At 35.5% G+C, this 12,477-nt stretch overlaps 1 protein-coding gene across 1 annotated transcript in view; it reads left to right on the top strand.

Moving 5' to 3' along the window:
• LOC149541380 (uncharacterized) overlaps positions 1 to 12,477 on the top strand; it is a 189,522-nt gene that overhangs the window by 155,034 nt on the left and 22,011 nt on the right. The window contains exon 13 of the mRNA XM_089796650.1: positions 4,762 to 5,115. Within this exon, the coding sequence (XP_089652776.1) occupies positions 4,762 to 5,115 (354 nt within the window). The remainder of the gene's footprint in view (positions 1 to 4,761; positions 5,116 to 12,477) is intronic.

Here is a 12,477-nt window from a genome sequence, read left to right as displayed (position 1 = left end):
CACACAAGATGCTTACCATTTATGTTGACCTGAGGGGGCACCCTATTTCCTATTTCTTATTTGAGAAACACTAATTGATTTGAGCTTTTCCAATTTTCAGCCAAGCCCACTTTCCCTCGCTTCTGCTTGTCTTTACTTTTTCTTTGTTCCTCTTGAGAAAAGCTAAGCAGCCCTCTATTCCTAAGGACAACATTTTTATATGCGTCAAGACAAATATAGCACACCTCTCAACTATCTGGACCTGTAGATGTCTTGATACTGCTGCAGAGCAAAACAAAAAACCTCTTCACTGCTGGTTTGTCTCTGCTCTGGTCTACTTTGCCCTGCTTCCAACACCGCCTGCCTAGATTTGCTGCCTGGTTCTTGTCAGCCTGTTATGTCAATTGGTGACATAAGAATTATCTTGAGCAATCTTGAGGTGTGACCAGCAAACCTCACAACCTTAAGGAATCTATCTTAAATTTTTTCACATCCCACCCAACAGAAAATCCCTTTACCTTGGTCCACGTCTTCCAAACAGACTTAAATAAATATCAGGAACTCACTAGTGTCAATGTGGACCCTTTTAGAGGACCCAAGCACAAAAAGGAAAGCTTCAATAGAAATAACAAACAGAGAAGCCAAGGGACTTCCTTCCCTAATAGATCTGTGAAGGTGAAAAGGGAGAGATAGAATCCAATTAATGTTGAACTGAGCTAAATCATCCTTGAGAAGAATTTCAATTTTCTGATGCAACTTAGCTTGTCACTTAAGGTCTTTGTTGCATCCAAAATTAAGCTCCATTCTGTTCCCATCAGACGCCTTTTCAAAATTAATCAAGACCATACAGCCACTCTGCCCAGAATCCTTAATCCGATTCATACATTTGTATCTTGTTAACAATTTTTCTGAAGTAATCCACCCTTGACAAAAGTAGTTTGAGGAAGAGAAATGATCTTAGGAGGATGACTTTTAATATATTAGCAATCATTAGAGCTGATTTCTTATAAGATACATCTAACAAAGTTTGTCGTTCTCCAACTCTTCAATTGATTCTTCAACCAAATAGAATTACCTTACATGGAAAGTAGTTTAATGATAACTTTGTTATGTCTTTGCTCAATGATCTATTCTAATGGCCTCATTATACATCTGAAGTGGAATAGGAGAGAATATAACGATTACTTGCCTTAAAAAATTGTAGGTAAGCCCCTTGGCCCAGGCATTTTGTCATTCTAAAAGAACTAATGACAACTTTTACTTCCTCCACAGAAAAGGGCCCATATAACTTTAGAGCATTTGAAGCCTCAAGTTTCTGAGACAAACTATGGCTCTACATTTTACATCTATCCTGGCCGAGGTTAGTAGATCCTTATAAAAATCACTATATGCATTGTTGATTTGAACTTTATCGTGAATGAAAAGATCATTCACTTCAATGATTAATCCCATAAATTTCTTCTCTAGCAAAACAAATGAAATCTTTTGTCACATCCTTTGTTAAACCCTAAAAGTCTTATTCTATGCAGATAATAATAGGAAGTTGACCTCAGCAAAGATACAACACATGGAGGCCACATTTTCCAAATGCAATGGAGAATGTAAAGCATTTTTACTGTGAATAAATATCAAAGCTATGGAAACGTCAAATCTTATACTACTGATCACTAGGCAGAATCGTCAGGAAGATTAAATGGTCAAAGGCCATCAAAGGACAATTAAGTTGATCAAGCAATATTATTAGTTAGATGGCAATAACAGCAATTAACAAAGGACATTGACTTGCCAAAGGAATAAACAATGATATGTAAAAGTCAGAGTCCCTTGCTGACAATCAGTGATTGGATAAATCATAAGGTGACATGATTTAGCGCAAAATCAGTGCTAAAGCAATGACAGCAACCAAAAGATGAAGGCATCTAGATTAGTCAGTTATTAATTGATATCACAAATTGATTTGATATTGCCAGAAATTAATATAAATAATAAATGCTTAGCTGAAGGGGTGTGCTTACGGATCACCAATAAGATGATTCGATTTATCGGTTAAGTATCTATTCATCGCCTAAAGGAATAACCAATGCATCAATTAGTAGAAAGGCTAACTATTAGCAAATCGATTGTGATTAAGGGAAACGTTGGAAGAAGATTGCGACCCTTTGCCTTCAAAAGCTGTCACCTTTTGGATTTGGAAGATATAAAAGAGAGTCCCAACTCATTCAAGGGGCATTGGGAAGGAATCAGAGATTGTTAATTTTTTTTGGACCATTGGATTGGGAAGAAATAGGAATTATGAATATATTTGGTATTCCTCAGTTCAGAAAGTAATGCATATCAGCAGTACTTAGAAAAAGAATTGAATTATACTTAAATGCTTACAAATATTGAGTAACAGCAGTGGTATGCTATAATTTAAGCATCATTATTGATTGGCAGAATGTTATATCAGGATGTTTTATAATAGTGATATCAAGTTTTATATATATATATATATATATATATATATGTCTCTGTGTGTGTATATATATATATATACACACATATGTATGTATGTATGTATATGTGTGTGTGTGTGTATTGAGTAACAGCAGTGGTATGCTGTAATTTAAGCATCATTATTGATTGGCAGAATATTATATCAGGATGTTTTATAATAGTAATATCAATTTTTTTATAAATATGTATATATATATGTGCGTGTGTGTATGTATATGTGTGTGTGTGTGTGTATATATATGTATGTATGTATATGTGTGTGTTTATATATATATATATATATAAAATTGTTTGTAATCTATGCAAAGTTAGTACATTTCTAGCTATTCTTTAATCACTCACTATAGCCCCTTAACATGATAGGCTGGTGTTATATAGGGAGAGGTGGAGTAAATCCTCACAAGGCAGGTAAGTCCCAAGATGGGTAGTGACATGTATTTCCTACGTCTTGAGGAAAAAGTCCTGAGATAGGTATGAATATGCATTCCCAATACCTTGTGGGAGCCTGCTTGTAATTTTTGCCCAAACCAGTGCAATCCTGAACACAGTCAAGATTGGACAGCTCTGAAACTTTGAACAGTCAAAGTACTTTGCCTCTGGTGTGGAAATGACCCAAAAGGGCTGAGAATACCAGGCTTGAAACACATGGAAAAACAAATAAAAATAAAAGCTCCAACATATACTCAAAACCCAACCAAACAAAGAACCGAAAAAATGAAATCAAGCAAAAGACCAAGTAAAGGTTAACATCACATCGTCAGACCAATCCCACCATTCGCATGTCCAGAAACCTTCTTCTGAATCTTAAATTCAAGAAAGAAATATTTTAGGATTGAGTCAATCATGGTAAATAAATTTCCAGCCAAAGAATACCTCAAACAGTATAATAGCATATTCACATCGTTATCTAATTTATAATAAGGCAAGAAATCATCACTACATGTATTTGAAAATTTGAGAATTGGTTGAACAGTCTGTGTTCATTAGCAAATTATTCATCTACAGTAGATCTAAATAGTCAACAATAAAATACTCTAATGGGCACAGCAATTAATGTAGTTAATGCAGGTACATCAGTGGTCACAAACTAAATACAGAATAAATTGGCCAGAGCATCTATCCGTCAAGTCAAACCTCATTGGGAGTTTCAATTCAGTCCTAATGATCAAGACTCAAAGCATCTCTTCAGTGACATTAGTTGTAAGATATGCTTTGAATACTCTATTTCTGTCCCTAAATTTGTCACATGTCAAACAAGAGGAAAATGGTCGAACCAGAAACTTAATGTTCTCACATGACACAAGTACCAATTTTGTCAGCTCCTGAAATGCTATAGCATCAAATGCCAATCTGCAAGCATAGACTATTAATGATCTTTATGTTCAAAATTAGGAATTTTTTGGAAATAAAATTCGATGTTGCATCTATTATTTTCATGCTGTGCTCAAATGCTATCTTTGGATTTGTCTCCCATCTCACACAGCCTTTTTTGTCCAAAGCTCTTCAAATAGTTTGAATGTACTGTTGTTTTGTATCTGAGAATTGAAGGGTTGCTGATCGCTGTAAAGTTCAGGACACTGGGAATGTTCATTGATATAAGGATAGGGCCTTTCACTATTCATCAGATATTAGCAGCCAAAAATATTTTCCTTTTAAAATTTTCTTCTTCTCTGCATAATTAATTTTATTAATATTACTGATTTGGTACCTAAATATCCAGAATAAAAAAATGAAAAGCCTAAAATTTTTCAACTATGGAAATATTGAGAACCACAGATCCATGTTTAAAGAGAAAAAAGAAGTGAATGATGTGAGGTTTAAGGTGATTCTCAGTTTGGGTTTAAAGTGTCCACTGAACAAGCAGCACGTGGGGAAACAAAGAGTGCTATATGCTCTCAATCAAATGCTTTGTGCCGATATGAAGTGTGCTGTTTGATCCAACATAGCTCCTTGAACTTGCCAGTAATTCTCCTTAATTTGGAGTCCAAATCATGGTAGGTATGTGTTAAGTGTGCATTATTGTCAGCATATTTTAAGTGCAGTTATACAGCAGTGAATAGTCACTTTTTGGGATGAAATGCTTGCACAGATGAAATTAAGTGCTATGCAAAATATAAAATTATTGGGTCACTATGGAAATATCTGTCTTTTAAAGCATAATGTTATTTTCAGTAGACATGCTATCACAGCTATAATAATGATTATTTTGGAGGTTGTTTTTCATGAAGCATTCTTTCTTTTTCCTGTGATCAGTTATATATAAGCTAATGCTTCTTGTTGCTTCAGGAGTTGGGAATCAGACTTACAGAGCTCCGCAGTTCATTGCTTTTGGCATCTGCAGGTGGGATGCCAGATGAAGAATGGGAGAAGCAATTAAATACTGCCAACAATTCAGATGATACTGATTTGTTTTTATACCTTTGGAGGAACTTCAATGATGATGTTTCAAAATGGATGACAGCAAAAGCTAAGAGAAATCAAGTGCACTTGAATGAAAAAATTGATGATGATGAATATGCCGACTTGAAGAAATTGTTTCCCACCCTTTTAATTGAAGGCTTCTCGCCTGCTGGAGTCACGGCTGCGGCCGCTATTGCTGCTGCTGAAGCCTTTTCACTCGAGGGTTCCAAAAATACAGAAGTAAGTATCTTTATCAAATCCTTCTGAGGAGATCCATGGCATGTTACTTCAGAGGAGTATTTACATATATTTAGAAAATCTATAGAGGGTTTCTAAATTCCAATTTTCATCACAGGAGGACTAATTTGTAATATTGTGAAAAGCTGAAAGATTTAAAATTTGCATTCTCTTTGGCTCTAAACTGCTTCTCATAGTTTTTTTTTGCCCTGTACAATTCTCCTCTTATTAAGGATTTATACAAATAAATGATCTTCAATTGTCAACTGAAATGTGTGAGTATTTAACTTATAAATAAATGTTCTGGAAAGCTGGTTTGAGGTCTTTTTACAAAAAATGTAAATATGCTTGCTCATTACGCTTTGTATATTTTGTGAATATTTATGAAAAATAGATGTGAACTTGATATGATGATAGATTGTCATTGTAGGGTATCATTTTGTACATGATTGATAGGTTATTTGTTTGAGCAGGTCAGTAATATAATGCGATAACTACTGGAAGATAATGAATTAGGATGGAAAAAATTCCTACTATGTGAGCATAAAAGACAGCAGTGTAACTTCGAATTATCTTTTTTTGTATTGTTGTTGTAAGACTCCACATATTACTCCAAAATCAGAAGTCAACGAATTGGAATACAGACTTCATATTGTGACAAGGTACAATAAGTAATATACACAAATGACAAGAAGGGGACCACAATAACAAACTTTGAGAGCTAAAAATGGTACCTGATATTTGAAATGAAAACCCTAAAAGTAATCAGAAACTTAAAATTCAGGAGTAATGTAAATATGAAGACCGTAATACAATCAATGCAATCTTAAGGAAGGAAGTTCCTATATTATGAATGGCAATTGAGACTAAAGCTCTAATTTGCAAAAAATGAAAGTAGAAGAGGGACTCAAATAATAGTCTCTTTGTTTTTGGAGGAAGGGAATCAAAATCATTGTGCATTAACATCATCGAAGAGGGCGTGGCTGAACAATGGCAGTGGAAGACCAAATACTCCTAGTACCTCTCCTAACATCGTGGACAAATGATACCTTATTCAACCCAATTACCTAATTTGATTTTTTTGCCAAATAGGAGTGGATGATAGATATATTTGAGTCTTTGATTGGTTAATTGTTCAATTTGGTCTGCACTTTTTGGTTTCTATAGAAAGTTTTCTTCTTTGAAATTATGGATTTTCAAAATTTTATCAACCTCCTACATGAATTAAAATTATTAAACCTGGTAGCAATGTATATGTATGAGATGAAAAAACTAGTGATATGTGCATGTGCCCCACAGTAGAATTAAAAGAGAATCTTGATTGGCAAAAACCAATATTATAACCAATAGTAACATGGGGACGTGTCCCCTCCCCCACCCCCAAAAAATAAATATAAAAATAAAAAAAAGTCTGAACATCTCTGAGACGGGGGTGCCGAAGACAGGGGGATGGGAAAAAGTCCCTTGACCTCTCCAAGGGACAGTTGGGCATCCCCTCTCCAACTCAAAAAAAGAAGTTTGTTTAAAAAAACAAACATTTTTTTAATATTCTATTGGTTGTATTGAATATCATATCATGTTGCTCAATGTAACCATCTTTATGATGAGATACTCATACTTTGATACCTATGACTTATTATTTAATATTTATATGATAGAAGTTAGAACCTTTCCATTTTCTGATTTGAGTATTTAAAATTTTAATTTTAATTTTTCAATGTTCAATGCAATGTTCTAGTATTTAAATTTTACGAAATTATTATTTTTATCTTTATGTTTTATATTGTTGTACATATTTTCATAACTATCATTTTAGTTACCACATGTATAGTATATAGTATATACACGCCCCCTTCCCGTCCCTCGCCGCCATCTCCTCACCATTCCCAAATTAAGGCCCCTTTGTCCCCCTGCCCAAAAACCTGTCCCCCCTGTCCCATCATCCCTTGTTCCCTATGGCGGTGTAACTATGATTATAATGTAAAAAAACTATTAGTAATTTTCATCTAATTAATGCAGAATGCAAAATATAGACAAAAGGAATGTTGATTATAAACAAGTGATATAATCAACATATAACAACTACTAGTATTAAGGATTCCCCTCTTATTACATCATTTTGTCAAGAGTACAAGTCAAAAAACTATCGAAAAGTTTCAAACATCACAATTGGCAATGATTTGATGAAAGTGTTGTTACACTGCTTCTAAGTAGAAGAAAAGTGTAGTTTAATATTATATTGTTCAACATGTTTATAGATGTAATGACATTGAAATTCAATGTGCTTTATATGCTCATGAAATACTAAATTGCAAACAAGTTCCAACAAATCTCTATTAATTACAAAACAAAATTGTTTGTTTCTAAAGTAATTCCCATTCTTGTTAATATGCAACAAAGTTGTGTTTCATGAACAACTTCACTTGTCGTACAATATTTTTCTTTCATGGAAGATTGCAAAATAGTGGTTTACTTCATACCTCCCAGTAAGATCAGATTATATCCCAAAAGTAAAGGAAATCTTGGAGTGGGTTTCATATCATCCAAGAGAATCTGTGGACATAGTGTCTGTGTATCATGTCAGGAAAAAATGATCAGTATTCTTTTATTCCAAGAAATGTTCCATCATACCATCCATGTACCTCAACATATGCTTCGCTTATTTCTGTTTACACACTTGGGTTCTTGAATGAACATTGAAAGATAACTCACAGTGTAGTTGATATCTGGCCTTGTGTATGTTAGGTAAATAAGACTCCAATTAGTTAGTGATAGAGAGTTAAACTGCTCTAGACACAGTGGATTTGTGCATGGTAGTTGCAAACCTTTGTCCATTTCTGTTGGTATGGTTTACATTCTACCTTTCTAAAATTAGTCTGTAATGTTTTATAAGAGAAACTTATTAACATTGGACATGATTAAAGACATAAACCCCATTTTCACTCTTGATCCACATATTCTCTTCCTGAGAAGGAAAATCGGTGCTCAAACAACAAATCTATAAGTCTAGTAGAACACCTTCCACCCTTAGGTGCTTCTCTACTATTGTTTCCTCAACCTTTTCTCTGATTTGCCAATCTATGCTAGTTGCTTCTGCCTTAGTCACCTTTGCATCTTTCAACCCATGTCTTCTTCATTCTTTGCTATTTGACTCCACCTCTGACATCATTCAACAACCTCTCAACCTATAATCCATACATGAGATTTTGCTGCACATCCGATACCACAGCTCCGGTAACCTGTTGTAACATCATCCAATTGTCACCAGTCTTCAATTCCATCAGTTTATATACACTCATCAGATTCTTCAGCAATTGTACAACCTCAGTAACCTTCTTAACCACCTACTGCAAATCCTTTACCTTCTAATTCGAAGCAGTCTGATCTCCTAAGGTGTAAGTTCTCATCACATAGGTTCTTAACTTTGCTTCCTCCCTCCCTCAAAGGAATAGAGTAAACTTTCTGCCATCTTTCACGATAGAAACAACATTTCTATGGCAATCATGAATAGTACCAATGTCATATTGGTAAGGTCTACCCAAGAAAACATAGCAAGCACTCATGCTAACCTTACCACATAATACCTCATCCCTATATGGCCCAATGTTGAAATTAACCGAACATTGTTCTTTTGCTTCCACAATATGATTATCTTGAAATGAACTTATCCCATAAGGACAAGGATGTTTGAGTCTCCTTGACCTCAGCTTATGTACCATTTCCTCAGATACAAGGTTATTACTACTTCCACTATCCATTATCACCTTGCAACATTTGCCTCTTGACTTAGAAATATTTCAGAACAATTGTCTTCTTTGCACATGCTCTAGTTCCTTCTTACTCAACACAACTTTCCTAAACAGTAGAGATTCTCCCATCTTAGGTGCAACTTTTCGACGAGTTCAGCTTTTTGAGCTTGCTACTCATGTGCCAGTAGACTTTGCTTTCCTCTGCTAGGACCAACCGTAACATTGGAAAGCTCTATGTTCAACATTCCCACATTTGAAACAAGTACCTTTGAAGTCCCCATTGCCTTTGTCCTTTCCATGAATCTTCTGATTAGGTTCCTCTTCAATCACATGTTCATCTTTGCCATTATCGAAAATTAGTTTATCCGTAATGATAGGGGTAACGTCTTCTCTTCAACTTATCTGTAATGTCCCCCGTTCCCTCGAAGGAGAGGAAATAGTCGAAACAATGTTATATGGTCCTCTGTTGTCTATTTGCAAACGTTGTATGGTATCAAGGGAATGTGCAGGAGAGTCCGTACTGTAGCATTGGAGTTGTATGGAGAAGTAAAAGGCGGTATGGACGGGATGGGGTGTGGCCGTACAATGGGAGAGTTAAAGGCCGTACGGAAGGGATGGGGTGTGGCCGTATGGTGGGGAAGTGAAGAGTCGTACGTTGAGCAAATACTTGGGACTGTCGTATAAAGGAAAATATGGAGGCTATATGTTGGAGAATGGCAACCGTATGGTGGAGAAGTGGCTGCAGGGTTGTAGTTGTGAGGGCTGAATAGTAAACTTAACTAAGCTTGGAGGCCATAACATGTGAGGCCGTGGAGTGGAATGGAATGTAGGAGTCCGTATGGACACAAAAAGTGATTGCAGAACAATTGATGGTATGAACAACAATGAGATTCAATAAGACAAACAATAGATGAAATCGCACAGAACAAGAGAGTAGAACTAATCGAAATACCAGGGTAATTTGCAATATGATGGTGCTCCGATTTGCCAGAGCCGAGCAAAGTGTTACAGATGACGGAATAGGGTGAGGTTGAATCCCATTGAAACTAGAATAGCCAAGTAGGGAAGATCTTTCACTTCCAAAATTGTGAAGAACAGAGAATCCCAACTGGAATTCGTAGTACAAAGAAATAATCCAAAAATGCCTCCCTAAAGACTACCTACAAGCCGTGCTTAAATACCTGTCGAGAAACTTTCCGAGGGTGTACAAAGATAGCCGACGGCGATACAAACTATGGAAAACAAAAAAATTGGGTCCGAGATATATTAAATCATTGGCCTATTAACAAGGTTTAATTAAATACATTTATTTTATGACGGGGACATTTCATTATCTTCTATCTTCAGAGCATACTGATAAGCATCCTCAATTGTACTAATCCTCAACATATGTAACTTATCTTGAATGTTAAATTTCAAACCATTAGCACACGTAGCCACATTCTCCTTCTGATTGTCATTTTGTAGAATTCCTCAGTGTACTTTACTGTCAAATCTTTCTACTTCAGATTTAATGATCTCTTAAACAATTACAATTCATAATCCTTAGTTATGAACTTGGCCTTAGTTTAGAAACCATAGCCTTCCACCTAGTGATCCCCTACTATCCATCATCACCATTATCTTCTCTATCCTTCTACTATTTTTTCCACCTTAAGGCAATATGACCCTTCAACTTTGTTTGTGCTAACCTAACCCTTAGTGGATCTCTAATATCTTCAAGCTCAAAGAAATCTTATAGTTCATCAATCCAATCTATTAATTCCTCTAGATGCTATGAACCAACAAAGCACGAAGCATAAATTCTGAGGCTCCTACCCATTTGTGTCATAGCTTGCAAATCTTTCTTCTTACGCGGGAATCTTAACTTCAATTGTTTCGAGATCTTCAACAAATTCCTCAAAATTCATCTTCAGTTTAAAGGTTTCTCCTAACCCTAGTCAATGCATTTTTTAATCTCAGTTCTCATCTCATTTTTGAATTCCTTCATCATTTTCTCTAGCCTTCTAGGATTCATTCTTCTAGGCAACATCCTATCAAACTTGAGGAATCTCAGGTTCTCAATCTCCTCAGGTTTGACAATCTGATCACAAATGTTGATTGCCTCACACGAACAAGCAATCTGCCAACACCAAAAATATGCCTCAATCAATGGATCTACATAGTCCTAAAATCACCAAGTTGTCACTCAACTAATTCACTAGCTCTTCCTTGTGCAATCCTCTATAATTATAGGTTAGATCTATCAGATGTTGCCCAACAATCAAGATTTCTAGGCAACGAATCCTATTCCTAATGACCTTGCACAAGCCACCTATTGATGTATGTGAGATCCACAACTTGGCCACCCCACAAGCAAAGAGTAAACAACTTCACAAGCTCAAGAATCCGGATTTGCAAACCAAGAATCGTAACTGTGCTTTGATACCACTTGATGCAGTCAAGGTCGGAGAATCCCCAAAAGGAGATGTCCGATCTTGCAACAAGAAACACCAAAGCCGAAATAACAACACAAAGCAATAGTAACACCAATCAATAAGGAAACAAGAATTTCAGTTATAATCAACTTGGCCTCCAAATGTAAATAAAAAATTTAGGACACACATTCTTACATTCCAGGCAGATAGGTCTAATTATATAAAAAATCAGATGCTAGCCTCTAAGCTATCCTTTGTTTACCAATCATCAATTCCTTACCCTAAAACAAGGATTGCTGCCCTACTTGTATACAAGATCACCAATGTAACATCTGGTTTCTCGGGTCTAAATTAACATCTATCATACTCAAAGAATACAATTATTGCTTCGTTTCATAGGAAGACAGTTATATCATTCATGTTCATGTGAATAAGATTTACCGTTAAAATTAGTTAGACAATTTCTTAACTATAAACTTGAAATACCATCAAATGAAATTACTACAGAAATTGAAAACCACATACCTCAAAAAAATTGAAATTGAAATCAAACTAGGGATGCTTCTGTAACCACTCGGGTTAGTCCACAAATACACTAACAATTTCACATGACGACTATCATCTAAAAACCGCTCTCTCAAAATCAAATGATGATCACAATTAAATACCACTATATTTAAAATTAGGGCATCAAATACCACTGTAACAATTAGGGCATCGTTTACCATCGGTTCATTTAGGGCTTCTGATACCACTGATTCAAATAGGGCTTCCCCACAAATTCAGTTAGGGCTTCTGCTACCACTGATTCAAATAGGGCTTTCGCTACCATAGATTCAATTAGGGCTTCTGATACCACTGATTCAAATAGGGCTTCCGTTACCATGAATTCAATTAGGGCTTCTGATACCAGTAATTCAATAGGGCTTCCCCACGGATTCAATTAGGGCTTCTGATACCACTGATTCAAATAGGGCTTCTACTACCACGGATTCAATTAGGGCTTTTGATATCGCTATATCAGTTAGGGTTCCTGCTATCACTCAATCAATTAGGGCTTCAAAATTCTTTCCTTCTGATTACTTAATTGTGACAGTATCTCAAGATTAGAAATATACTTATTTTCAATATTCATATAAATGAAAAGCAATCCATGAATCTATCTCTTATATCTAGGTGTAAAACAACAATGAAATAAC

This window comes from Cupressus sempervirens, chromosome 8, assembly GCF_028749045.1.
Source record: "Cupressus sempervirens isolate cs-2001-9-10 chromosome 8, ASM2874904v1, whole genome shotgun sequence".
Taxonomy (NCBI): Eukaryota; Viridiplantae; Streptophyta; class Pinopsida; order Cupressales; family Cupressaceae; genus Cupressus; species Cupressus sempervirens.
The sequence above is the reverse complement of the archived record's forward strand: the minus strand, read 5'-3'. Positions and strand labels throughout refer to the sequence as shown.